The 26,645-nt window shown below is 29.4% G+C and overlaps 1 protein-coding gene across 1 annotated transcript in view; it reads left to right on the top strand.

Moving 5' to 3' along the window:
* LOC111636095 (calcitonin gene-related peptide type 1 receptor-like) overlaps positions 1 to 26,346 on the top strand; it is a 28,607-nt gene extending 2,261 nt beyond the window's left edge. Inside the window, exons 5-17 of the mRNA XM_023381275.1 lie at positions 223 to 361; positions 504 to 617; positions 687 to 793; positions 4,885 to 4,976; positions 5,055 to 5,181; positions 5,614 to 5,767; positions 8,398 to 8,464; positions 8,990 to 9,053; positions 9,407 to 9,492; positions 13,302 to 13,437; positions 13,512 to 13,553; positions 16,568 to 16,666; positions 26,134 to 26,346. Coding sequence (XP_023237043.1) covers positions 223 to 361; positions 504 to 617; positions 687 to 793; positions 4,885 to 4,976; positions 5,055 to 5,181; positions 5,614 to 5,767; positions 8,398 to 8,464; positions 8,990 to 9,053; positions 9,407 to 9,492; positions 13,302 to 13,437; positions 13,512 to 13,553; positions 16,568 to 16,666; positions 26,134 to 26,184 — 1,278 coding nt within the window. The 3' untranslated portion in view covers positions 26,185 to 26,346. The remainder of the gene's footprint in view (positions 1 to 222; positions 362 to 503; positions 618 to 686; positions 794 to 4,884; positions 4,977 to 5,054; positions 5,182 to 5,613; positions 5,768 to 8,397; positions 8,465 to 8,989; positions 9,054 to 9,406; positions 9,493 to 13,301; positions 13,438 to 13,511; positions 13,554 to 16,567; positions 16,667 to 26,133) is intronic.
* The last annotated feature ends 299 nt before the right edge of the window (positions 26,347 to 26,645 follow it).

Here is a 26,645-nt window from a genome sequence, read left to right as displayed (position 1 = left end):
CAAAAGTACACCATTGCACACAACAGAAAGGGAGAGGTCAAAAATGGCTGAAAAATTGTACACCTAATCAATGAACGGTCCCATACTAATTATGCTAATAAGCAATAACATTCTTAATACATTAATTTAATATTAAAAGCTTATTAATTACTAATTGTAACTTTATCTAGTATCTGTAAGATATAATAATTAAATTATAATATTTAATTTAAATATTATTAGAATACGGATCAGGAATTATTGTTCTATCTCTTTGATGAGTTTGCAAAACTAGAAGAAATTCCTTACTCCGTTTCTGCGATCGAATATGCGTTCAATCAATGTATCGATAATGTATTATCTCAACCTCGGCCTAAGGATGGTAAGTTTATGTATAAATATTTTAAATTTTACCACAAATATCGATTGTTTCGCAAAAAAAAGTTTAGTGAGTGCACTTTAAAAATTCAAACTTTACAAAAGTTTTTGCGGTGATTAATTATAAATTTTAATTTAAAAAAAAGGTAGGAAATATTGCTTACGTACTTTCGATGGATGGGGATGTTGGAACGATACACCCGCTGGAGAGACTGCTTACATCACTTGTCCAACGTTCATAACTGGTTTTTTACCTGAAAGTAAGTAGTAAAATCAATATTTTTTAATAAATCAAAATTAATAAAAATTTTATGTAAATTGTGTATCAGGATTTGCTCACAAAATATGTAACGAAGATGGGACGTGGTACAGACATCCCCATACCAATCGCACGTGGTCTAATTATACGACTTGTATTGATCAGGATGACTTATCGGTTAGTTTTGTTTTCATTTTATTTATTAAAAATTAATGTTCTATTTTTACTTTATTGGTTAATTAAGTTTTAAAGTGTAAATTCAAACGATTAAAATAAAAATTAATTTAGACAAACATAATTTTCTTAATTGTGTTTCTTTGGATTGCTACAACAAAAGTAATAATACTCATTAGTTCCAAAAGAAATTTTTTCTGTGTTTTCTATATTTTCTATTTATTTTTTCTTTCTTTCAAGGGTCATTCCATCTTTTTGAAAATAATTGTTTAAAAAATCGAATTTTTTTGCGGTATCATAGTTACAGAAAAATAAAAGTAACAAGTAACAATAACGAAAGCTTCTGAATTATTTTACTAGAATTTTTAAATTACCAGAAAACCCTGTTATGGCTAAGACAAGTGTACTAACCTTGATAACCGCCACCTGTAAACGGTGCCGAATTTTTTCAGAAACTTTTCTTTTTGAAATGCATATAAAATAACCTCCAAACAATGGTCACTTCGAAAACGACCATTTTTTAATGCTTCCGTCAGTGGGCGTTGTTTAGAGGTTTGACTAAACAAAACTGATCTCAGATAAGTAAAAATTTAATTATCTTTATAAATTAATTTGTCAATATATAAAAGATGCAATTTTAACTTGGATTGATGGGCAAGGTAATGCAACATATGGACGATTTGTCAATGGAAAATGTCTTACGGGGACTTTCTATGGGAAATTGGCTTCTATTTGGCCCACCAGTAGCCGAATAGATAAAATCACTAAACACTGGTAGTTCGCGCCTCGCCAACAGGCTGGTAACGTGGAGTTTTTCGGATTTCCAATTACCCGTGTTTCTATTTAGAATTTGTAACATCTAAATAGGGACCAGTTTGCTGTAGAAAGTTTTCCCGGGAGACACCCCCTCGGCAGATCGCCCGCGAGTTGCGTTGCCGTATACAAGCAACAATAACAGGTCTCTAAGCATTATACGAGTGAAGAAAGGCCAAAATACTCCACGCGCCAAACCGTTGGTCAGGTGCGAACCAGCGACCGACTACTAGTGTTAGGGGGTTATCCACTCGGCCACTGATAGACAAATATGATTTTAAACTAAGATTATTTAATTTAAAAACACGGTAGATGCAAATTAATAAATATATGTGTATTTATAACAGAAATTAAAATTTAGAGAATATTCTACATATAAATTCTCTTGTGGGTATCTTAACTACACGCTGTTTACCAGAACGGAATGTGTAAAACTAAATCATATGGAGATTTCCATTACAGTTTATTTAACATGAAAATATAATTTCATCAATTTTTCTCATGACAAAATTTATTAATCGATCGAAAATTCACTTTGATCAATAAATATGCGGTCTTCTCATAACTTATATTCGTTGAAAATGATTAAGAAATTAATGTTTTCTTGCCATTAAATGAAAGATTCAATTAAATTCATGTATTAATCTTTAAATGAATTAATCTGTCTCTTCTCTTATTTTATGATGATAATCATTTTCAATGATGAATTTTTTAAGCGGGTATTTTTATTAACTTAATATTGTATTTAAGTAATTTGAAAATAAAATCTTCAAATAAAACAAAAGAGAATTCATTCGTTTAATTCTATATAAATGATGTAAAGAACCAAGTGGATTTATAAAAACGGAATTTATTCTCACTTGCATGAACTCACATGCAGTCGAACTTTCAATAACGGCTATACTTTCCAACCTCTAAACGGCGGCTATCGTTTCAGGAACTTNTTGCCGATCTTGCCCCTATACCCGGGGCAACTTCGTCAATTTCTCTCTTCTTGTAAAGTTGTAATTATTTTAATTATTTTTATTTCCAAACTGATTTTAACCAGTTCTATAGTAAGGTAACATTCCAATAGATAATATGCAAAGCTTTCTTTTCAGTTTACAGCAGTATTTATTTCACAAAATTTAAGTAAAGCTTAACATGCCGATCTTGCCCCGGTCTCCCCTATATTCGTTGAAAATGATTAAGAAATTAATGTTTTCTTGCCATTAAATGAAAGATTCAATTAAATTCATGTATTAATCTTTAAATGAATTAATCTGTCTCTTCTCTTATTTTATGATGATAATCATTTTCAATGATGAATTTTTTAAGCGGGTATTTTTATTAACTTAATATTGTATTTAAGTAATTTGAAAATAAAATCTTCAAATAAAACAAAAGAGAATTCATTCGTTTAATTCTATATAAATGATGTAAAGAACCAAGTGGATTTATAAAAACGGAATTTATTCTCACTTGCATGAACTCACATGCAGTCGAACTTTCAATAACGGCTATACTTTCCAACCTCTAAACGGCGGCTATCGTTTCAGGAACTTTTCTGTTCTCAAGAACACACAAAATAACCTGCAAACAACGGTCGTTTTTTATGTTCCCATCACTGGCCGTTGTACAAAGGTTTGACTGTTTATGTTGTTAGTTTACAATCATTAATGCTGATTGTAATCTCTTTGGTTATGCACAAGATTTCCAGCAGATGACGTTTAAAATGTAATGTTCTTCTATGAGGAAATTTCTCCGTTTAAATCCTATTTAATTCTTTTATACTTAAACTTACCGTTTAGAATTCTGTGAATCGAATTTGTTAATTTTCTACAAATATTTAAAGCCGTAGAAAAATTTATAGAAATTTAATGAATTTGATTCTCAGAATTCCAAACCGTCAGTTAGTAGAAAAATTAAATAAGATTCAAATGGGGAAAACTGTTTGGTTCTATCTACTTCCGTTTTTGAGAATTTTTGGAGAAATTTTTTCATGGAAGAACATTCCATTTTAAACGTCATCTGCTGGAGATCTCGTGCATAACCAAAGAGACTACAATCAACCTCAAATATTTAATGTATTCAATTTCATTTTTAGTTTAAGTTACTTTCTATATGATAATCTATAGATGAATAAATCTGTATTTGGGATTATATAAAATTTAAGAAGTTATATCAGCTTTCTATTTAGGATTAGTGTCTATGTGGAAGAGCTTAGTCTTTCGTTATGGTGAAATTCAGCATGAAATCCTATAGTCGGATTTCCTGACAGTTCTTGAGATGTTTGGCTGATTCTGCCATTTCTCTTCTTCAACCAAAAGAATATTCTTGCTATTTCTTCTGGTCAGATGATGATGAATACAATTTTTGTATTGCTGAAAAATCGGCATAAAAACTTCAATATTATTTCTAATATTTGTGAAATTAATCTGAAACAAACTTGATTTATTGATTAGGATCGATTAATTAAATTTAATTACAATTTATATTAGTTTCGTAATAATTTAGTAGAAAATATATGCATTTTTAGCTATTGAAATGCAAAAATAGAAATTTTCTTTCATAATAATAACAATATATAGTTATTAAATTGTTAACGTTATTGTTCTACATAATTAATTTATATTTAATTAGTTATAAATATTAATGCTTCATATTGTTTCTTACGCAATCTACATTATCAATAAATTTATTTAAATAACTTTTATTAAAGTCCTCCAATACACTTTTAACATGAATTAGCATGGATAATGATAACTGATTAAAAACTTCTTTATAATTACTACTTTACTTTTACAAAAACTTTTTTTAATGGAAAAATATTAATAAATTAAAGTAATACTACTGGTGGGCCTCAAATTAAAATAATAACTTACTACTGGTGCCTTTCATTTGAGGCCCACCAGTGGCCGAGTGGATAAACTACTGAACATTGGAGTTGGTCGTGGGTTCGCGCTTTACCAACTGGCAGGTCACGTAGAGTTTCCGGTTTTCTTCACGTGTGTAATTAGCACCTAAATGGTCACCTAAATAGGGGCTATTCTCCCGTAGAAAGTCCCTTTTTGGCAGATTGCTGAAGTATTGAACACCAAAATAGGGGCCAGTCTCCGATGGAAAGTCTGCAATGGCAGATCACCCACGTGTTTCCGTATTCCATCAAACCAAACCATTGATTCGTTATTCCACTTGTCCTTTTCGAATTTAAATTCCCGCATTAACGCTAACAGATTTAATTAACGAATAATATATTTAAATTTAATTAAACACATTATTTATAAATTTATTATTTGTAGTTCCGACAGAGAATTAATAATTTTTATATTGCTGGATACTCCACTTCTCTGGTTGCTGTTACAATATCATTAATTATATTTTGTTATTTCAAGTAAGAATATTATTAAATGTTTTAAAACGATAAAAATTAATTTATATATATTTTCCTAAATTAAATTAATTTTTTCAGATCGCTTCAATGTACCAGAATCACAATTCATAAAAATCTCTTTATATCTTTTATCATAAATAATAGTATGTGGATTATATGGTACACGGCTGTTGTGCAAAATACCGACGTCTTACTCAAAAATGAGGTGAATTTATTTGTTAATCTTTATAAATTTGTATTCAAAACGATCAAATTTTATATTATTTCTACTTAATACGTGAATTAAATTTATAAGCTGCGCATTATTTAGGCTATTTTCAATAAAAAATAAACGAGACTTATTTTGTTATACAGTCGAACATCTAACAAGGGCCAATTCAAAACGGCATACCGCCTTCTTTTCAGTAGAGTTTCCTTCTGAAATGCATTAAAAAATAACCTCCGAAAACGGCCATTTTCAATGACATTTCTTTTTGAAATTCAAACAAAATAATCTCCGAACAACGACCATTTTTATGTTTCCGTCAGTGGCCGTTGTTTAGGGGTTTGACTGTATTTTATTTTTGAAATTAAAATATGTAATTTAATAATTTGAAATGTTATTAATTATTAATTAAATTGAACATTTTAAAAATAGGTAGGATGCCAGATTTTACACGTTTTCGTACATTATTTTCTGGTTTCCAATTACTTTTGGATGTTTTGTGAAGGACTATATTTGCATACATTACTAGTTGTTGCATTTGTATCGGAAGGAAATCTTATGAAATGGTTCTATTTGCTTGGATGGGGTAAGTTAATTAGTTATATATATTTCTAAGTAATAAAAATGGCGATAATTTAAAGTATAAGTGTGGTTATTTGAAAGAAATTAGATTTTTGTAGAAAAATACAACTATGGTAATTGCTTCATACCACGAACACTAAAGGCTTTCTTAAAGTAAGTACAGTCGTCCCCCTATAACAGGGTTAATATAGTGCGGATTCGTATATCGCGGCGAAAAAATTGCGACCGTATTCGTATCACATATCGCGGCGACAAAATTGCGACCGTATTCGTATAAAGACGCTAAAAGAGACTCGTAAAATGCGGTGAAACGTCATCGCCGACTCGTGTCGCGACAGGATTGGTCGACAATAGTGGACGAGCAGCCGAACTACTTACACGCTACGGAGAGTTTAGGCGGGTAAGTTGAGTTTACTATCGTCTGTACAGTATATAAATTAGATACTAGAGAGGTTGCGGCCGAAGTTTTCAACGCTAAAACGTGTATGTCGGACGTTCAGCGCCGCCTTCCTGTAAGCCTAGAAGTTTTACAATAGCGTTTGGAACGTCGAGCATGATTCCACTGACGTTCCAAACGCCATTGTCAAACGTATAGGCTTACAGGAAAGCGGCGCTGAACATCCGACATACACGTTTTAGCGTTGAAAACTTCGGCCGCAACCTCTCTACTGTAAGTCTAATACAGTACTGTAATTTTATACATTTCTTGTAAAAAAAAAAAACATTTCTTATTCAACGGCCATAAAAATTATTTCTATTAATGATGTCTCCAAAGTTCAACGAATTTTTCGCAGAAAAATAACTTATCAGAAAACGCGGCCGCCGTTTGGTGCGCTGCTCCGCGACGAAAACAAGGTTAAGCAATGGCATCGTCGAACGGTGCACACTCGGTAAGTAATCCTACAATTTTTTGTTTATAGCAGAGTCTATACGGATTATTCCCAAAAAATTATACGTGTTTTGGAAATGTTGAGTCAAATTAGTCTAGAATCGATTAATTTTATGGAAGAAAACCTTTCAAACAGCCGTAGTCCGTAAACTGCACACGTGCCGTGCTGTGTTTGGCTCATGTATTTAAGGATTCCTACAACGTGAAATTCTTATAAAGTGGAACGTATCTACCGCGTTATAGGGGGGTCGACTGTATTCTAAAACCTCTGTTTTTTCAACTATCAATGGTTTCGAGCAAAAGTGGACTTTATTAGAGGTTGTCGCTCTGGAGGGATGGTGTCTTACAGTGGTTTCACTGTACTTACTGAAGTTCCCCAGTTAACAATAAATTTTAGACATAACCTCTTCGAACAGAAGTAGGTATATAAGAGGGTAATATCAAATTAAGTGTGGTAATATCAATATAAGGGGATAATATCAATTTTCGGTTTAATGATTATATTTTTCTATAAGAAGAAAGCTCCTCAATGGGTTCCCTTATCAGTAGATAGATATTTTTTTTTGATAATATGAATAGCACATTAAACATAGAATTTCTCAGCAATTTCTTAATAAAATGTGAAAATCCCATTCTCTGAATATAAAATCCTTAATATATTACGTCATTTTAAACGTTATCTTTTAAAAGTGTGTTACATGTGCCGTTGATAATTACATAAAGTAGCCGTTTGATTACGAATATTTCCGTAATGTTTTCGAATTAATCTCAATGTTCATTATAAAAGAATAATATTCTTAATCTTGTTGAAAAATTTAACAGATTATTGAATTTTCAAGTTGATTAATCGCTGATATAATTACCGATCAAATTCGAATTTTTATTCATTTTACTGATCATTGAGATGAAAATTTAAGTAGATTTTAAATTCATTAATTCTATTACGTATACTGAATTCAATGAACAAGTAATTAAGAAGATTATCGACTAACAAATATTTGTCATTTAGTGATTAACTCGTCATAATCCTTTAACAAACTTAGGATGGGATTATATTCTTTTCTACACCAAGTAACTATATTTCATTAAGTTTATTTTGGTTGTTTCATTATTCATATTTAAATTATTTTGTTTTAATTATATTAAGTGAACAAACCGCAACTATTAATCTTCACAAAATATGTTTATTAAGCAGTCAAACAGTATTAAATTTGGAAACAAAATTAAGAACATTGATCGTATTCAAGATAATTTAATCATTTCTATTTTCGAAATTATAGATTTGGTTTATCTTAGATCATTCTTTAATTTACAAAAAATTTTTTATCTCGTTTCATACTTAGATTTGAGATGATTAATATTAAACACGAATAATTTATATATTTTTCTTACAATTTCATTTATTATCGGATTATAATGCGCACTTATCTCGCACTTTTAAGAGAAAAAATTAATGATACTAAATCTAGTTGTATTTAATTAATTAATAAATATTTCAATATTAAATGATATGGAATAAAATATAGCTAAAAATACGGGTTAACAATAATATTAATCTCACTTTTAATTTCTTAAAAATTGTTTGCGCTAATTATTAATTGTTGTGGCTTCAATTGTTTGCGCCAGTTAAGCTTCGAATATTAATTAAAATATTAATAAAATGCGTATTATTTTACATTGATAATGGATAATTTGTCATATCGTTAAATATTTATTAAAGTAAAATATTTCGTAATTTATTTCAGGTGCTCCTGCATTATTGATCATAGCTTATGCTGCAACTAGAACTTCGTTTTCTGAACAAACTCTTCAGTAAGAATGAAATTTTTTAATAATTTAAAAATCGTAAATAAAAATTGAATAAGATAAAAATAGCGTGTTTTAAAACTAAGCGTGTAAGGTTTAATTCATAAAGTCAATTTATAAAACAATATGTAATGAAAGTTGAAGAAATTGAACATGATTTCATGACTTACTTCAAAAGGAGCCCAACAGTGCCGAGTGGATAAAACTATTGAACATTGGTCATGGGTTCGCACCTTTCCAACAGACTGGTCATGCAGTTTACCGGGTTTTCTATTATTTTGAGTATGTCATAATTATTGAAAAGTACATCACCAGGCGCCTTCTTTGCGCATACAAACAATATAATTTCTCTGCTTGAATATATAATTTACACGTAATATGCAATTATTATAAAATTAAGATGAAATAAACTCATTATTCAAATTCTTTCTTTATCAATTTATTTAAATTAAATATTAAAATATTTCAAATTTAGTTATATTTATCTAAAATTAATCGAACAAAATTAAAAATTACACTTTCAAATTTCAGTTGTTGGATAGAAGAGAGTATTTACATGTGGATAATATCGGGTCCTGTATGTGTTTCGATGACAGTAAGTATTATTTATTTATTTCACGAATATTTTTATAGTTATTTAACATTAAAAGCATTCGAAACTACAACCTGCTTAAAGAGGAAACCTGCAAAAATAATTCGGTGCGTGAAACACAGGTTTTACTTTATTTAGAATAATGTAAAAGATAGCGAATAAAATTTTATTGAATTAACAGTGTGTCGAGAAAATAAACGTGACGATTTTCATGAAAGCCGATCCATTATTCTAAGTTAGTTAGCAGCTAAAAATTTGCAAAGATTAAGCAAATTGAAGAACTAATTGAGAACAAAGAGAGCCGCCTTTTATTTAATTTTCCTATTCGAGTTATTAAATTTTCATTTTTTTTTCAGCTGAATTTCATCTTTCTGGTGAACATTGTTCGTGTCCTTGTTACCAAATTACGGGCGGTAAATTCTCCAGATGCTCATCAGACAAGGTGAGTTTTGGAAAATCTTCAGTAAATACACTAGAAAAATCGTTTATAGAAGAAAGTTTCAAAAGTTAAAGCAGTAACGACAGAAGAGAGTTGAAGTTGATAAATAACTTGCAGATGTTTATGACTTTCGATAAACATTTGCAACTTGTCTTTCTACCTCTTTCTTATTGATTTTGCTCTAGTCACACGCTTATATATAATAAATGCCTTTACTTAATTATCTGATTTTATTAACTTAAACAAATGAATATTATCGTTATTATTATCATTTGATTACAATATTATTTTATTCAAAGCAATTTACGTATTTTATTAATTTAAATTATTAGACATTTTTGCTATATTCGATTATAATTTTATATTATAAAGAATTTGATAAATTGTGAAGCAGTTTTATAAAATTGGGTTGTAGGCAGTGGGGAGTCCAGGGATAATACCCTCCCTAGATTGAAAAATACCCCTCATATAAACAGTTTTGTAAAATTGCATAAATGGTTATTGTTTCTACGTGTATAAATACAGTAACGCCTATCCAAAATGGAAGATGAATAAAATGGAAACCTGCGTAAACGGAAAAGATTCTTCGAAACGGAGCGATTTTCAGTCGAAAACTTGATAAAAACGGAAATCTGCTAAACCGGAAAAATATTCGATACCGTGCGATTCCGGTTTACACAGGTTTTACTTTATATATAAATTGACTGACCAATTGTATTTGCCACTTTTCAGATGAGAAAAATCCCCCCTTAGATGAGAAAGATACCCTTCCCTAAATGAGAAATATACCACCATAGAGGAGAAATATGCTTCCAGATGAGAAATATATCCCGGTTTTCAAAGAAACACTGATTGAAGGATTGATAAGTTAAGGCAATGCAACACAAGTGATGTATAGTACCAAAGAAGTATTGACTTCCGGGAGGATTTCTTATTAGAAACTGGCCCCTACTTAGGCGTTAGATACGTGAAAAAAACCAGATAAACTCCACGCGGCAGCCCGTTAATGAAGTGCGAACCCGCGACCAACTACCAGTGTTCAATGGTATTTATCCTGTCGGCCACTGATGGGCCATTTTGTAAAATAGGTAGTAGGAATATGTCATTCAATGATAAAGTTTTATATAGAATCAGATTTCATAAGTCTTTATAGGCCCGAAACATGGCGGTTGTAAATTATTTTTTTAATAGAAATTCAGTGAAACAGACTGTAAGATGTCTTCTTAAGTTAAACCGTAAAAATCCGAGAAATATATTTCACAGAAGAGAAAAAATTTGCCTTTTAAGTTCCAAGTTACAGTCTGAAAGTCTGATTTGTACTTGTTGCTATTTTTGTCCAAATCCGACACTTTCCAGGTATTTTATGACCCGAAATAAATTTTAAACAATGTACTGCTACCATTTTATAGTGCTGTTTGTTTATTGTTGTAATTTTTCAAAAGAAAATCGAAGCTTCGAATAAAACAAATAAATTAAATTGATGTATTTTTATTATTTCAACTGTTGATTTATTCATGATCATTAAAATGCTTTCGACTGTGACTAAGCGAATTGAAAAATACAGTACAGTTAATTAAAAGTATAAAATTTTGAAAATAATTTTAAATATTAAGCTATTTTTTAATATTTCTTTGTTACTATTTTCCCAAATGTGTAGGAAACGTTATCATTTCTTTACAAAACACTTGATATTACTGTCTCCTTTCATATACTGTGTCTTTCACTATACTCTTCTACTACATCAGGAATCCTCAGTTTTTAAACTGTCGATCTCTTCAAGGATTCCTCAACCTTTTTTGTTATGCTAATATATAGTTAACAATAAATAAATCTGGTGAGCCAATATTAATCCATACATCGTTTTCATAGGAAAGATCTTACAGTGTACAAATTTTCGTCCAGAATTGTCATATACAGTCGATACAGTCAAATACGTGAGCCATTCACAGCCGGCACACGTATTTGTAAAATCTAAGTGACTCGTACAATATGGAATTCATATAACACGGAATTATCAACAGTGTTATAGGGGTCTACTGTACATCACTTAACCCATTTGGCTAAAAATGATTACGAACCATTTTCAATCGATTCCTTATTAATTTTCGACCCTTGTGGGTTGCTATCAACCACTTTGGGGACCCCTGCTCAATATCATTGTAAGAAAGCTCGTACTTTTCGTAATTATAACTACTATATAAACATTTCTCAACAAAAATTGTATTTATTTTCATACTTTCTCATTCACCCAACCTGTTTACTACCCTATTGGAACCTTCTCTGCTCTTTCTCGTCTCATCACTCTCCCCATTTCTTTATTTCTAAGTAGGATATATCCGTAACAAAAATAATACAGTAATACAGTACTAAAATAGAATTTTTTTAAACTCTAATTAGAAAAAAATATACCTCTTGAATTGAGTTTATGTTTTTACTTCTTATTTTCAGTAGTCTTTAGTGAAATGAAAGCGTTAAATCGAACCTTCTGAAGTTTTAAAGATTAAGCATAAAAAAATAAAATAAAAAATTTGTTGAACATGCTTTTTGTTAGCATATTTTTTGCATAATATATTTAATTTTTTTTCGTAAAAAGAATATTTACGCCTCTAAGTAAAATCGATTTTTTTTATTTAATATCTAGAGTTTAATATAATTTGTTGAATTTTTCTTTGCAGTTTTTCTTTTTTATAATATATTTTTACTCTCATAAATATTTCTCCATTCCATACTTTTCAGTAAATTTAATAATTTATTTATAGTACTTATGACCGAGGGGATACAACCACTGAACATTGGTAGTTGGTCGCTGGTTTGCATCTCGCCAATACTTAGAAGAAAACTCGGAAAACTCCCCGTGAGTTTTCCGAGTTATACGAATTTGCCTATCAGCAAATATTTGCAGAACTTTTTAAAGTCATTGCTTAAAAATTAGGGAGTCCATAAACTATACAAGTGATTAAAGGAAAGGTTTGCCAAAAGTATATCATTGTTTAGGACAGGGAAGGAGATGGTCAAGATGAGTCAAAAACTGTACACGTAATTAATAGACCATCCCATATTTTATTATTTTTTTATATAAATTTTTTGTGTTTCAGAGGATTTACATTTTACAATTCTTAATGAAATAAGATTTTGTTTCATTATAAAATTTTCATTTTTATGCAAAATTTTGTATAAAGTATATAACTTTATAGTTACAGCGAAATAATTAGCGACGGTAAATCTCAATTGTAATTAATTATAGGTAGTACATAATAGAAATCAATATATTTGTACATTATATTAACATCTCGATTTTTAATATTGATATTTTAATGTTTTCCATGTTCATATTATTAAATTTTAGATATTATGATTACAGCATTTCGTATAAATTATCTATCTGCGTAATTAATTATTGTATAGATGTAGTTATTACGCTCTAGGGAAGAGACAAGCATTGTATCCCAAAGCGAATAATTACAGTCATTAATTGTTATGGTCCTGACTTATTGATTTAGTAGCACGACTGAACTAAAATTCGTCAAAGAATAATGCTATTTTACGTAGAGCCTTATCTATGGGGGACTATGAGATAGTTAAGCCTCCTTAATTTAGTAGTTCTCATATACATTTACTTTCGCCACGTAGCTTAGGCTACTGCTATTGTTTTTACATTTGGAATACAGCTAGTGTTGGCTGGAAAAGAGAAAAATGCCAGTCAGAATGTTGCCCCTGTAACCCCCACTGATTTATATCTGGCTACAGGGCTGATTTTTATGTATAGTAATTTTAAACAAAGAAATAAATAAATATATATATATATATTACAGAAAAGCTGTCAGAGCTACATTGATTCTTATTCCTCTCTTGGGTCTTCATTATGTTGTGACTCCATTCCGTCCCGAGCCAAGGTCTCACGGAGAAGCTGTTTACGAAATAATTTCGGCTGTAGTATCTTCTTTCCAGGTAAGAATAAAGATTTATTAATAAAAATAATTTGTTAAAAGTTAATAAAAATGTGTGTAAATTTTTTTTCGCAGGGTTTATTCGTCGCTCTCTTGTTTTGTTTCTTCAACGGCGAGGTAATTAACATCGCACGAAATTTTGTTTTGAAACAGCTTCTAATGAGGAGACCAACTCTTTCGCAGGCGCATACAACACCAGCAGCAGTCTGAGGGGGAAAAAATAATAATTTATGATAAAATAATCATTCGAAAGATACACAAAATCGTTTTTTGTTTAAAAAATGTATAAGAATGAACACAAAGCGAATTTTTTCTTGTTTTTAAATATCCAAAAAAAAACCATTAAGCATTTTAAAGATGAAATGTGTAGAAGGTTAACTTTTAAATATTAGAAATGTGTTAAATAAAACAAAATCAACGACTATTTTAGTAATAAACATGCGCTTTTTTAGTACAGAAAATTTTGTGAATGCGGGCGATAGCGAATGTGTTTGGGGTTTGAGAAAGCGTATCGGCTTCAATGTCGGAAAATTTTGGGACTACCAAAATAAAACAATATATTTTTTCGGAATTAAAAGAAATGCAGAAGTATAAAGAAGTGACACGAGGGTTTGGGAGAGTGGTGGAAGAGAGTCAATCTTTTTGACTTGCATTTTGTATAAAGTAACGTTATAAGTTAGCAAAATCAACTTCCATCCCTAATGATAAATGTCTAAGAGTCGACTTTATTAAATTGAAGGATAAAATTACAGCTGCTATTCGAAAATTATAATACAAATTATAAAGAACAGAATATTTTCTTTTTAACCATAAATTTTTAATTGTAAGCTGAATTTTATAAGTTACTTAATGTTGAAATGATAAATATTTTCAACCTTATTATAATACAAATTATAAAGGGTCTATCGTTTTCTTTTTAACCTTCCATATTAAAGAATTTGCTTTATATTTTAAAATATTTGGGAAAGTGAATGGATCACTTATCAATTCCTGCGGATTTCTTAATTTATTCTAAATTTATTTGAATATTTCTGAACTTCCGTATTACTAATTACAACAATCTTATCTGTTGTTAAGAATAGATTATCTCCCGTATAGTTTAGCTTTGGACGTTAACTAGAAGGACCATATTAGATCCGTTTCTAAGCTTTATTAAACTTATTTATGTAACTATAACTCTGCAGTAGGCTAGATATTTATAGGACGAAGATACTTTAAGAGCTTAATCCTTTTTAAAGTTTTCAGATCACGCCAAACTGAAGAATCTATAGAAGATCTACAGAAAGTTTTTGATAATTGTCCGAAAAACCTCCTTTATATCGAAATCACGTATAAATTTCGGTTTTCATAACTCTATCCTGAATTTAGTAAAGAAAAAGTTTCTAAAAAAAAAAAGATGGCGATTTTAGTTTTTTTTCCGTTTACGAAAATCCTTCGCAGTCTTTTTTCCCTCTATATTTTAATAACTCGTATCAATGAGGTAGTGCGCATGTGCTTAATTCACCGTCACGTGATACTCGCGTCATGGCCTCGGGCTTAACAGCGTGTCAGAAAGATTTTCTCGCAAATAAGTCGGCCAAGCAGAAAACTCGTTTTTATCTTTGTTAATTCTAGGTAAGGTAGGAAAGTTTTCTTTATTTAGAAAAAAAAAAAAAAAAACAGCAAGTTTTCAAATTAGATATCTTCTACAAAGAAAAATAAAGTAGTTTAATGAGAAAAAAAAAATTAAATTAAAATGAGTTTGAAAATATCATGTAGTTCAATAGATTTTTTGGCAAGTTTGCGTTGTAAGACTATAATCGAATAGTTTACAACAATAAATAGAGTTTTACAACGAATATTCCGAATTATACATCGAAATTGATATAATTTTATTAAGTCTTATCCGGCTGATCCCTTCCAATATCGAAATTTAGCCTTAATTTAGCCTAAATCTGGCTATAAAAATTAACCAAATTTAGGCTGAATCGGGAAGCTTAATCCACTCGAGTATATTTACGTGGATTAAAATTTAAAATCATAATTTTTCTCAATTATCTAAAAGATATCTGATATCGCTAGAAGATATCGAATAAAATCCAATTATAGTCTTATAAATATCTATTAAGTAAACTTGAAGCATACTTAAATTTTATAAATCATTTTTTTCTTCTTCTTCTTCTTCTTTTTACCATTAATGAGGGTCTACAAGATCAAATCATTAAATGTCGATTTAGCTACCATTTAAGAATCTTTTAAACGTAATGTTTTTATAAATATTTTAAAGCAAATTCATCCAAATAAAAATGAAATAATGATTTTAAAGTATGTTTTTATCGTAAATTGGATAATTTATAAGCTTAATGAAGAAATTTTATAANTAAGAAGAAAATAAACGGAATTTAAATTAGATTAAATTAAGAAAATTTATCGAAGTAATAGAATTGAGTTTAAAAAATGATCATCATGAAATCACGACGTTGTCCATGGATTTCGGTCACGTATAATTTAGCAAAAATATTATTTCTAATGACAAACCATTGGAAAACTTGATTTGAAATGAAGTATTATCGTTGATGACTGAATTTAATGATAGGGCTTCGTCATCTAATAACTTATATCTCAGTTTATATATAGTTAGGTGCTCATATTACAGCATGTGCTCATTTATGGATCCGTTATTGCTGCACGCTGCTCAAGAGATAAGAATGTTAAATTCTTTAGATAAATAAACAAACACGTGAATCCGAAGCTGGAATATAATTTGTGTGAAATATATTTAAATTTTTTTAAAACATTGTCATTAATAATACATTTGTACACATGTCTACGTTAGAATTTTTGATGAGTGTTTATCAGAAGATATGGATAAACTTTTTCCTATCGAAGATACTCATTTGTTTGTAAAAATCTTAGATGCGAATGTTTTATGTGAATATAATAAATGATTAATTATAAAAAATAGAAGCGCATAAATCAAATACTAATAAAATTATATTATCATAATTCGCGTTGTGCAGCGGATCCGTACTGAAGAAGCATTGTATTTATTATATAAACATAGCATTAAATTATTTAGTTGAAAAATAAATAATTTTGTTCGAATATTTGTGAAACGTCTACTATTTTATTTTTTATTTTTTTAAACTCAGATTATAACATTACTCCGAAGAGAATGGTATTTGAGAAAAATGGGAAAAGAAAATTCAAATAGAAGAGTTTCAAATTTGACATCGACAACTTCAATTTCTGTAAGTTTTTTTTTAATTTTTTGTTTGGTTGTTTTATTTTTCTTTATTTCCATTTCATTTTGTTTTATTTAGTTACGATCAAATAGATTTTATCATTTTATTTTCGTGGTAAAATCGATATTGAAAAAGGAGAATGCGCTTCCTTTTTTTTATTGGTGTGCAAAATCACGTAAAGTTCAAAAGTAGGATTTGGCAGTGAATATCGAGGAGCAACATGATATGAGAAGAAATTCTACAACAGAAACAGTCGATTTCTGTCTTTTTCATATCATATTGCTGAAGAAAATGATGATATAAACTGAAAATGGATCAGTTTCCTTCCTGAAAAAATCGAAAAAAAATTCGCCATTTATTTATTTTTATTATTTGTTTATTTATTTGTTTAATTGCATTTTTTACGAAATACCGAGATAATTTGCAGTGTTTGATTAAATAGGCATTTAATACACTCAATTCATTTTTAAATTACCCAATAGAAAAGGCGATTTTCAAAGAGTATCGAGCAAACAAATAGCCAAAAAACTTTCAAAATCTCTTTGTAAAATATCTTTGAAAGATTTTACAATAACAGCTTGTTTATCCAGAATATTGAAAAACAGGTACTACGAATCGATAAGTTGGGAAACAATGTTTGTACAGATGGAGTTTTACGACGTTGATACATAAATATTTATATATTGTAAGAGTAAAAAAACAATACTTATTTGATGTAAAAGTAATTAATTATTTAAAGTTATACTTAATATTCACGAAAATAGAACACCCTAAAAATTAAGTGTCTTTATCCTTTGTCCTTTTGCACACGTCAAAAACACAACATACTTTGCATGGATTGAGTTTGCATATTGAATCTCTCATCTGCCTCAATATGCGAACTATTTTATTCTTAAATTTACGCTACATAGACAATGTAAATTAGAGAAATGAATTGAGAAAAATTATTTAAGCTTCAGTTACTCCTCCATTGATTTTACTTCTATGGAACTGGTTGCGTATGCTTGATACACTAATTTAATTTATTCAATAAACTATAAGTTAAGTGCAAAATTTATTATAATTAATTCAAGTAAGTTAATAAATTTGCAAATAATATAATAGCGTGTTGTTAATATGCCTTAAGTTATTACGAAAATTAAGAGCTTATTTAATCTTACTTCGATCTAAAAAGTTATATCGCATTTTTTTTAATATTTAATCTGAACTTTTGATTTTTATTTATTACGCTGATTTATTACGCGTACAGAATTATTTAAAAGTTTATTTAATACAGAATAGACAGACATTTTAATTTACATACTGTATATATATTAGAATGTCTGTCTGTCGTGTATATAGATTACTTCTAAACCTTCTGACAGACCTGGACCAAATATTTCAGGTTGGTTAGTTTGGTGGACATGGGCTATCTGCCAAGGGGTTTTCTATAGAAAACAGGCCTTATTTAAGTGTTTAATTAAGTTTAAGAAACCCGAAAACTCCCCGTGACCAGCCCGTTGGTGATAGCAAACTCGCAACGAATATGCCTGTGTTCAATAGTTTTATGCACCCAGCTACATGTGGGCCCCCAAATTTTTCAGAGTTATTATCTAGGACTCCGCAAAAAAATTTACGCTATTTCAAAACCTGACACCCTTCGTTTTCATTCCCTTAATACTTTGTAATAAACTTAAAAATGGCAGACTAAAAAAACAGAATTTCGTGTAGTAGTGAGTTTATCATTATAAATAAATATATTGTTTAGTATACATAAGTTTATAAAAGGACAAAAGAAATTGTGTGGATTTCGATAGAGCTTTGTATAGTTAGAGGATACTCTGAATGGTGGTAACTAATACATCGATGAGTTGTCAATAGACCCAATTTCGTGTAGTAGTGAGTTTAACATTATAAATAAATATATTGTTTAGTATATATAAGTTTATAAAAGAACTTTAACCAATTTACATAAATATAGGCGAGGCATAAATGTGGTGCGACAATTTTACATATTTAGCCAAAATTTGATAATTAAAATAAAGTTAAACAACGCTCATCGTAGTGGTGACCAGACCCTAAAGACTGGGAGGTTCGTCGTGGGTTCGCGCCACGGTCGGACAGGCTGGCTGCTTGGAGTTTTCCGGGTTTTCTCCTTGCCTATAACGACTGAATAGGAGGCCAGTTCCCCATAAAAGTCCTCCCGGAAGGCATTTATTTCCCGCGCGTACGTATGGCTGTTCGATACAGCCGGCTAATCGGTCGCCTAGCGATCATACACATACACAAGTCTATTTGGAGAAAGAGCCTACATTGAGCTAAAATCTCCATATAAACACCATCGAAGAAGATAGAGAGAAAGTTAAACAATAGAACTTTTTAGGAATAAAGCGCGCAAAATGAAGTGTAGAAATCAAGTTATATTTACTCCCTGATACAAGTCAGTAAAGTCTTTGATAGCAGTAAGGAAGTCTCTCACTTTTGCTGAAACATTGATTTTATCGACTGAAAAAGAAATTGTGTGGATTTCGACAGAGCTTTGTATAGTTAGAGGATACTCTGAATGGCGGTAACTAATACATCGATGAGTTGTCAGTAGACCCAATTCTCTTGGCGATATTCATAGAAAATGAATTAACCTAAGATTAAAAGAAAATTTTGAAAATATTTGTCAGTTTTACTAAATTCATTTTATAAGATTGTAAGATTAATGTGATAAGGCAGTACAACAAGTGGGAGGACTTTCTACGAGAACCTGGAGTCTGTTAAGTGTTAGACACGTGAAGAAACCTGAAAACTCCACGTGGTCAGCCCGTTGATGAGGCGCGAACCGCGACCTCAGCCAGGGTTTAAATTTATTTTAATCGTTTATTAAAATAGTCTATACTTCAGTGAAGAATAAATTATATATTTTTCTGATTGACAGTTATGATTATGAAAAAAATACTTCAAATTCTTACATAATTATGAGTAAATTTATGTTATTTTGCAGAAAGTGTCTTTATAATTCAGGTTATCTAAAATATATAAAAGAATTTTAATATAATATAAAATAAAACATCTAATATACAAGGATCTCAGTGTGAATTTAGTTTTGCGTGTGTAGGCACTGAGGGTATTTTAATTATACCATCGTGCTTTCGGTCAGGCCCACAATAGGGGAAAGCAGATCGGATGAGGGACGAGACTCGACATACATCACAAATTAAGGTGCCATGAGCGGTAAGATGACGCCTTAGTTATTAAAAATAAGATGAATCACCAAAATTGTACAAACAGAAAAATTCGATTTTTAATATACACCAAAAAAATATATTAAAATAAAGTAGGATACTCATTATGGCCCACAAAGATTGGGCTATTATTTTGACCAATTTCATTATCACCTAAAGTCTAGTTGATAGCTTAGCCATTTATTGAGGGAGGGAAAATAAAATTGATCAAAATAATAGTCCAAATTTGGTACTCTTCTACTTTACATTAAATGTTATTTCATTCATATTATAAATATTTATTAGTCAACGACAGTGATGTAAAACAACGATTAACTTGGATGTAACTCAATGAGTTTTTTGGCACAATAAAAATATATTATATATTAAATTAAAAGTGAAATAAATCAGAAAAAGTTTCGATTAATTTCAAGTTTGTTTAAGATTCTGTAATACTCGAGCAAACAAATGGTTGCAATATTCGAAGAGAACATCTCACACGACAGCTCTAATCCACTCTTGTACTAGAGATTATTCTTGTCATCTGGGACAATACAACTGCAAGCACAATGATGAAAGGATAATCTTTTTTGTAATTTTGTAAAAAATTCTTAAGAACTAAGTTTAATCACAAAGAAAAAATTATTTAAAAGTTATAAAAACTTTAAACACTTTTCCCGTCTGTTGTTTAATAATAATTATAGATTTTAATTGTAAAATTAAATTAAAAGTAATTTTGTAACTTGAAAGCATTTAGGAAAATTAAACTAATACAAAGTAGTTAAAGCTAATTCCTGCGATTATCTCGGTTCTGTGATAGTTCCTGAGAGGTTTTGACAGGTCTTTAATCATTTTGACAATCATATTAATTATAGTAGCTTTATCTCTTAAAGCTTTTAAGGGGTAAAATGAGACAATTTAGAGTTTAATTAATTTTATCTTAAGATTATTTCGAGATTTATCCAATCTCACGAAAGCAGGGAATATATTAAAAATCTCGTTGCCTAATTTCTTATTATTTTGCGACTCGTTACGCGGGATTAGATTTGTTTAATGACTTGTAAAATGCCATAAATTTGCTGAATCTATTATTAATTTTCGTTTGTATTACTTAAATTTTCTATTGATTTTAAATTATATATCATATCACAATAGGAATACAAAGGAAACAGAATCTTATAAAAACGCCAATATACATCACTAGTATACTCGCGGTTGATATGTAAATAACTAATTTTTAAAGTTTAATTTACGTTTTAATAAACTGTATATTAAAAATAAGTATAGAAGGTTGGGTGTCCTAAACGGTTAATACGTCAGTCTGCCTCTCAGAATGATCCGGAATCGAATACAGGAGTCCTCCCAGGAGTCATCTCCTCCTTGGCAGATTACCCCATGTGTTGCGTTGCCTTATCAAATCATACCCTTCTGTTCTGTGGACACTAAGAGAGACTTTGTCAAATCCATAGTAGATAAGTCTAGGACCACAACGTGGCGGTCGGGTGGTGAGGGATGGAGTCTGACAATTATGGGACAGACTATTCCCTAAGAATTTCTGGGGATTTTTGACCTGCCCACACCGATCCTGGTTTCCCTAGAGATGTAGGCTGTTGCCTTAACCGTCTCGGCTATCCGATCGGCTAATTGATATATTATATAGATATTTATTGTTGAGAAATCTTAATATTTGAATAGACCATAACATATATTTACTATACATATTAATTAATTATGATTAATAGCTGCAGGATAACATTAACGAACTGTATCATTAATCGCTGGTTAATTTAAATAATTCCATTTAATAATTTCAATTTCATTGTTTCTTGTTGATATTATGAATACTTAAAATTAAATTAGACCCACTTATTTAAAAAAAAAATCTTGTGTATTTACAGTAAAAACAATTGAAAATTTAGTTAAATATTTTATAATATAATTTTATTTTATGGTAATTAAATATGAACTATCGCATTTATACACATAATTAGTTAAGTGACCGAGTAAACGAGCAATCCAGTTGAATATATAATTATGTTCAGCTTTAAAATTATAAAAAATAATAATAGTAAGTAACATAACTTTAATTTCAAAGTGATGTTGATATTATGGGATAATTATAATCGTGTATTTTTGTAAATAGAACGATAAAATATGATACATGTCAAATTTTCTTACCCCACTGAACACTGTTTGTTGGTCTTAGGTTAGCGCTTCACCAGAAGGCTGGAGTTTTTCATGTTTTTTTTTCGTGTGCACTTAAATAGAGGCGTTTCCCATAGAAAGCCCTCCCGGGAGGCGCCCCTTGTGTTGCGTTGCCATCTCCATCAAACAACCCCAAACCAAACTAAATTTTCTTATTTTTTTTTAACTGCACATAACACAGGAATGCCGAAAACTACAAGAAATCAGGTTAAATGGGATTCTTTAGAAAACGAATTCAATTTTATCTTGAATGAATTTAAATATTTGATGTTTAGAACTAGGATTATAATCCTTTCAAAAGATTTTGTATACTTTATTTTGAATTTATTTCCTCTTAAATTCAAGTAATCATTCTCGAAGCGAAATTATATTATCAATTAATTCCGTGCTATTGCATAAACAGGAACAAGTTAATTGATAAAACATTTTATTCAAAATTTTATCAACATAATTTTCCAATTAATTTAACTAAAGAGTAAAGTTCGTTAGAAAAACAAATGGTTTTCTAGCAATTTCAAAAGAGTAAATTGCAAAAAGATACTATTTATGCTTCTGATTATCAAAGTTTATCTTAACAACTAAATTTAACTCTATTAGTAATACAGGGATGACCAAATCTTTGGGATAAAGATGGCTTATTAGTAAATTTTCACGTGTAATCCTTTTGTTTTTCTAGCCCACAAGTGGCCGAGTGGTTTTATCCATTCGACCACTTGTGACAGGTGGTCGTGGGTTCAGCGCATCACTTAAGGATTAGACTGGGTTTCCTTCACCTTAGAAGCTAGTTTCTCATTGAGTATGCTCCAAGGAGGCATCGCCTTTGCAAGTCGCCCATGTGTTGCGCTGCGTTATCCCACGAAACCAATCAATATTTTTGCTCTGAGAATATCAAGTCTGATTTTTTAAACATCTCAGTATTGTGTTCATAACCTGAACCGTTGTCTTGTAATTTCTCAATGCTAATTATCTTTTCTTTAAATATACTTTGTCTTTTATGGACCGTCACAGAAAGAAATCAAGGTGATTTCAAGAGACTTTGATGACAAAATCCAGAGAATCCAGAAATCTTTAAATGGAGATGTAGGAAGCAATATATATGTCTTATAACATTTTTGCTATACGAGAGACCAGGCATTACTCAGCAAATCCCTCAGAAGAGGGTGTAGTGTCCCCTTAAATCCGTCCCTACTTGGCCATGTAATTGATTCATCTCGACAGATCCAATGATTTTAGAATTTCTCTTAGAGGAAATTACCAAGTTCGGGAGTTTTTTAAATATATGTTATAGTTTTTCCTGTATTGAGTTTCTTAACCAGGTGAATAAATGATGAACAGACTCTGTGCAATCTTCATACGTACAAAATAATGAATGGCATAATCTAATTATGTTGTAGACTTCTTGGACTACTTTTGATGGCTAATCAAATTGGATAAATGTTATTTAATAACATTGGTGAGCAAATTTGTCAAGCAACGTAATTGTTATCCATTGCATGACTGAAACTTGATAAATCGTTTCCTGTTAGATGAAATGGTTATTTATAATTACCGCACTAGCATTTGTTATAATATTATCTACCTAAAATCTATCTAATACTTGCTATTAAATTAGACATTTGATTTAGAGAATATTTTTAAAATTTAGCTCTCATGAAAAATGAACTTCGTCTCATATTAATTTTAATTATTTTATCAGATGCGAGTAGTTGCAATAAATATAAATTAAATTAGCTTCTAAAATTAATTTTCAAGAAAATAATAAGTGCAAAGAAAATATTTAAATTCTTTTATAAGTATTAAATAATGTTTAAAGAAATAATAAATTTTGAATTAAATATCTAATCGAAGTTCCGTTTTGTCTATAAATTTAATAATTTATTTATAGTACTTATGACCGAGGGGATACAACCACTGAACATTGGTAGTTGGTCGCTGGTTTGCATCTCGCCAATACTTAGAAGAAAACTCGGAAAACTCCCCGTGAGTTTTCCGAGTTTTCTTCACATGCCTAACACCTAAATAGAGCCAATTTCTTTATAGTATCTCTGAGGCAGATTGCCCATGTGTTGTGGTGCCGTGTTCCATCAATCCAATTCTTTCAATATCTATATTATCTGTTAATGTTTAGCTGTATTAAAGGATGGAAATGATTTCTTCTCAAACCTCGAGAGCTTTATTCATCATCATTTATCAACATCACTATCAATTCACATAAAGGAAAACACTTGTTTTGACATAACAATATCTCTAGCCATTACTTCTCTTTTCCAATACTTGGTTGAAATTTGTTATCTTTAATGCTACTATTTATGATATTGATTTAGCAAGTTATTTACATTATTCATTTCTTTTACATTATAATTCATAATCTTGAACAAAAGCTTAGTTTTTTTAAATTGAAAAATACGAGTCTACACCATTTAAGTTTAGTTGCATGTGCTAGTTTTTTTTTTTTTGAAAATTTTTATACATAACACTAAATATTTTAAGAAATTTAAAAATTTATGGCACAAAAATAAATAACAAAACTTTAATATTTAAAATCTTTTACGCTTTTTATTAAATAACTTTATAACTTTTCTTCCTTTGACGTTTATATTTTGTTGCACTTCTAGACAAATTTCTATTTTAAGCTGTTTAATGATCAATAATTAATATTGTTAGATATTTTATGATAGTCGATGAAGTTAGATATTAAATTATTTATAAAGGATATTGAAATTTATTTTAACAGAAAGCTGAAAAAACAGTAATAACATTAAAGTAAATTAGTGTGATGTAGTACAGCAATTTATTTAATGTTCAATCGATATTGAATATAGTCTAACAATATTATGTCTCAGGAATTATATTTAATAGCATCCTTATTTAATTTTAATAAAAATATACAGGATGTTCCGTAAATCTGGAACCGTAGGTTTTACTTTAATCTTTGTTTATTCTTTTACAGGTAGATTACGAATATCAAATATGCTTCTATCTTACATTGAATTACAGAAATTTATTAGTAATTTTTTAAAATATTAATTATTTTATAAACAGTAAGGAGTTTTTATTAGTTTATTAATAAAACATTGGATAATTTTTTATATGAAATTTGTGTTTTCATTAGTATTTAGATTTATTTTAGTAAATCCTCTTAATTAATAGCAAAGATGAGATAATGATCATTGTTGAATAGCTAAAAATATCAACTCGATTACATTGTTGTTAAGATTAAATTTGATATTATAATTGTTTTGTATTTAATTATAATTTCATCTTAATTAATTACGGTTAAATTTAAGCGTATAGAAATATGAACTTCATTTACTAGTTACACTTGAAACTACCTTTAGATATTTATTTCCATTATTTATTTTTTTCTTTTCATATTTACATGGGAATAAACGGCATCAAAACTACTTTAAGTTTAATTATTTTCACTTTACTTTCACTATTTTTTCACAAAATACTTTTTATTACTGATTTTTAACATTTTAAAATGAATTATTAAAAAATTAAGGTAAATTTTTAGGGGTAAATTTTTAATATATGCTGTTAACAAATGTATTTAAAAGGTTATAATGTTTTATATGACTCTTAATATTTGACTTATCTTAAATATTTTAAAGGAACTTTTAATATTCTCTGGATTTACTGTATCTATATATAGAAAGATAATAACTGTATCCCTCATAGAATGTCAAGCTTAGTCAATAGAATGACATCAATAATCTTAATTCTAAACATTTGTGTGAATCCGAAGGTAAACTGTCAAGAATTCCAAATTAATAATAAATCTTATTTATTGATCATTTTACATTGTAGTCATAACAGTTTCCTTTCATATTAATCTGTAACAACATAGACGAATCATTTGTTCCCCCCTGCAACATTTATCCTATTTATTTTAGAGATTTTAGTCTTATCTTAACGATCATTGTAGATTCCTATTAGATCAATTGAAATTAAAATCCGTTTTGCATTAAATAATGTAAATTTTGTTTATTTACAGCCTTGTAATGGAAGTTTATATCATATTTAGAATAAATTACAATGTTATTAATTAAAATGAAATTTTTCATACTTTTGCAGCTAGGAAGGCAGTCTTCAACTTCCAATAATAAACCTCTTTTGTCGACATAAAGAAACGGAATAAAGAACTAAAAATATATAAAAATTGTTACAAACCTCCTGGAGTGAGGTTTGGGACAGTTTTTATGTAGGATTATGGAAGATGGAGTGGTATTTTTCAAGTTTTTGAGAATAAAGAACTATTTAATAGTAAATAAATATTTTTGAAGAGAGTCGTAGTCTAATATTCTATTTTATTAAAGTAAACTCACATTTTATTTTTAATTTTTTGTAAACATATAAATGAACTATCATTAATTCTAACTAATATAATTAATACACCATACATAAAGCATATTTTAAAGATCTAATCAATATAAACTCAAATTATTTCCTAAAAATTTATGAATTTATAAATTTATTGTTTACTAGCAAAGAATGCTCAACGTTGCCCGAGAACTCAGGAAAGGATTGTGTTGTCCTCGTTATAAGGTAGAGTTTGTTTCCCACAGGATGACAGAATAATTATGGAA

Source organism: Centruroides sculpturatus, unplaced genomic scaffold (genome assembly GCF_000671375.1).
Source record: "Centruroides sculpturatus isolate CEXI.00-Female unplaced genomic scaffold, Cexi_2.0 scaffold1029, whole genome shotgun sequence".
Lineage (NCBI taxonomy): Eukaryota > Metazoa > Arthropoda > Arachnida > Scorpiones > Buthidae > Centruroides > Centruroides sculpturatus.
This window is presented reverse-complemented; position numbering and strand designations above follow the sequence as displayed.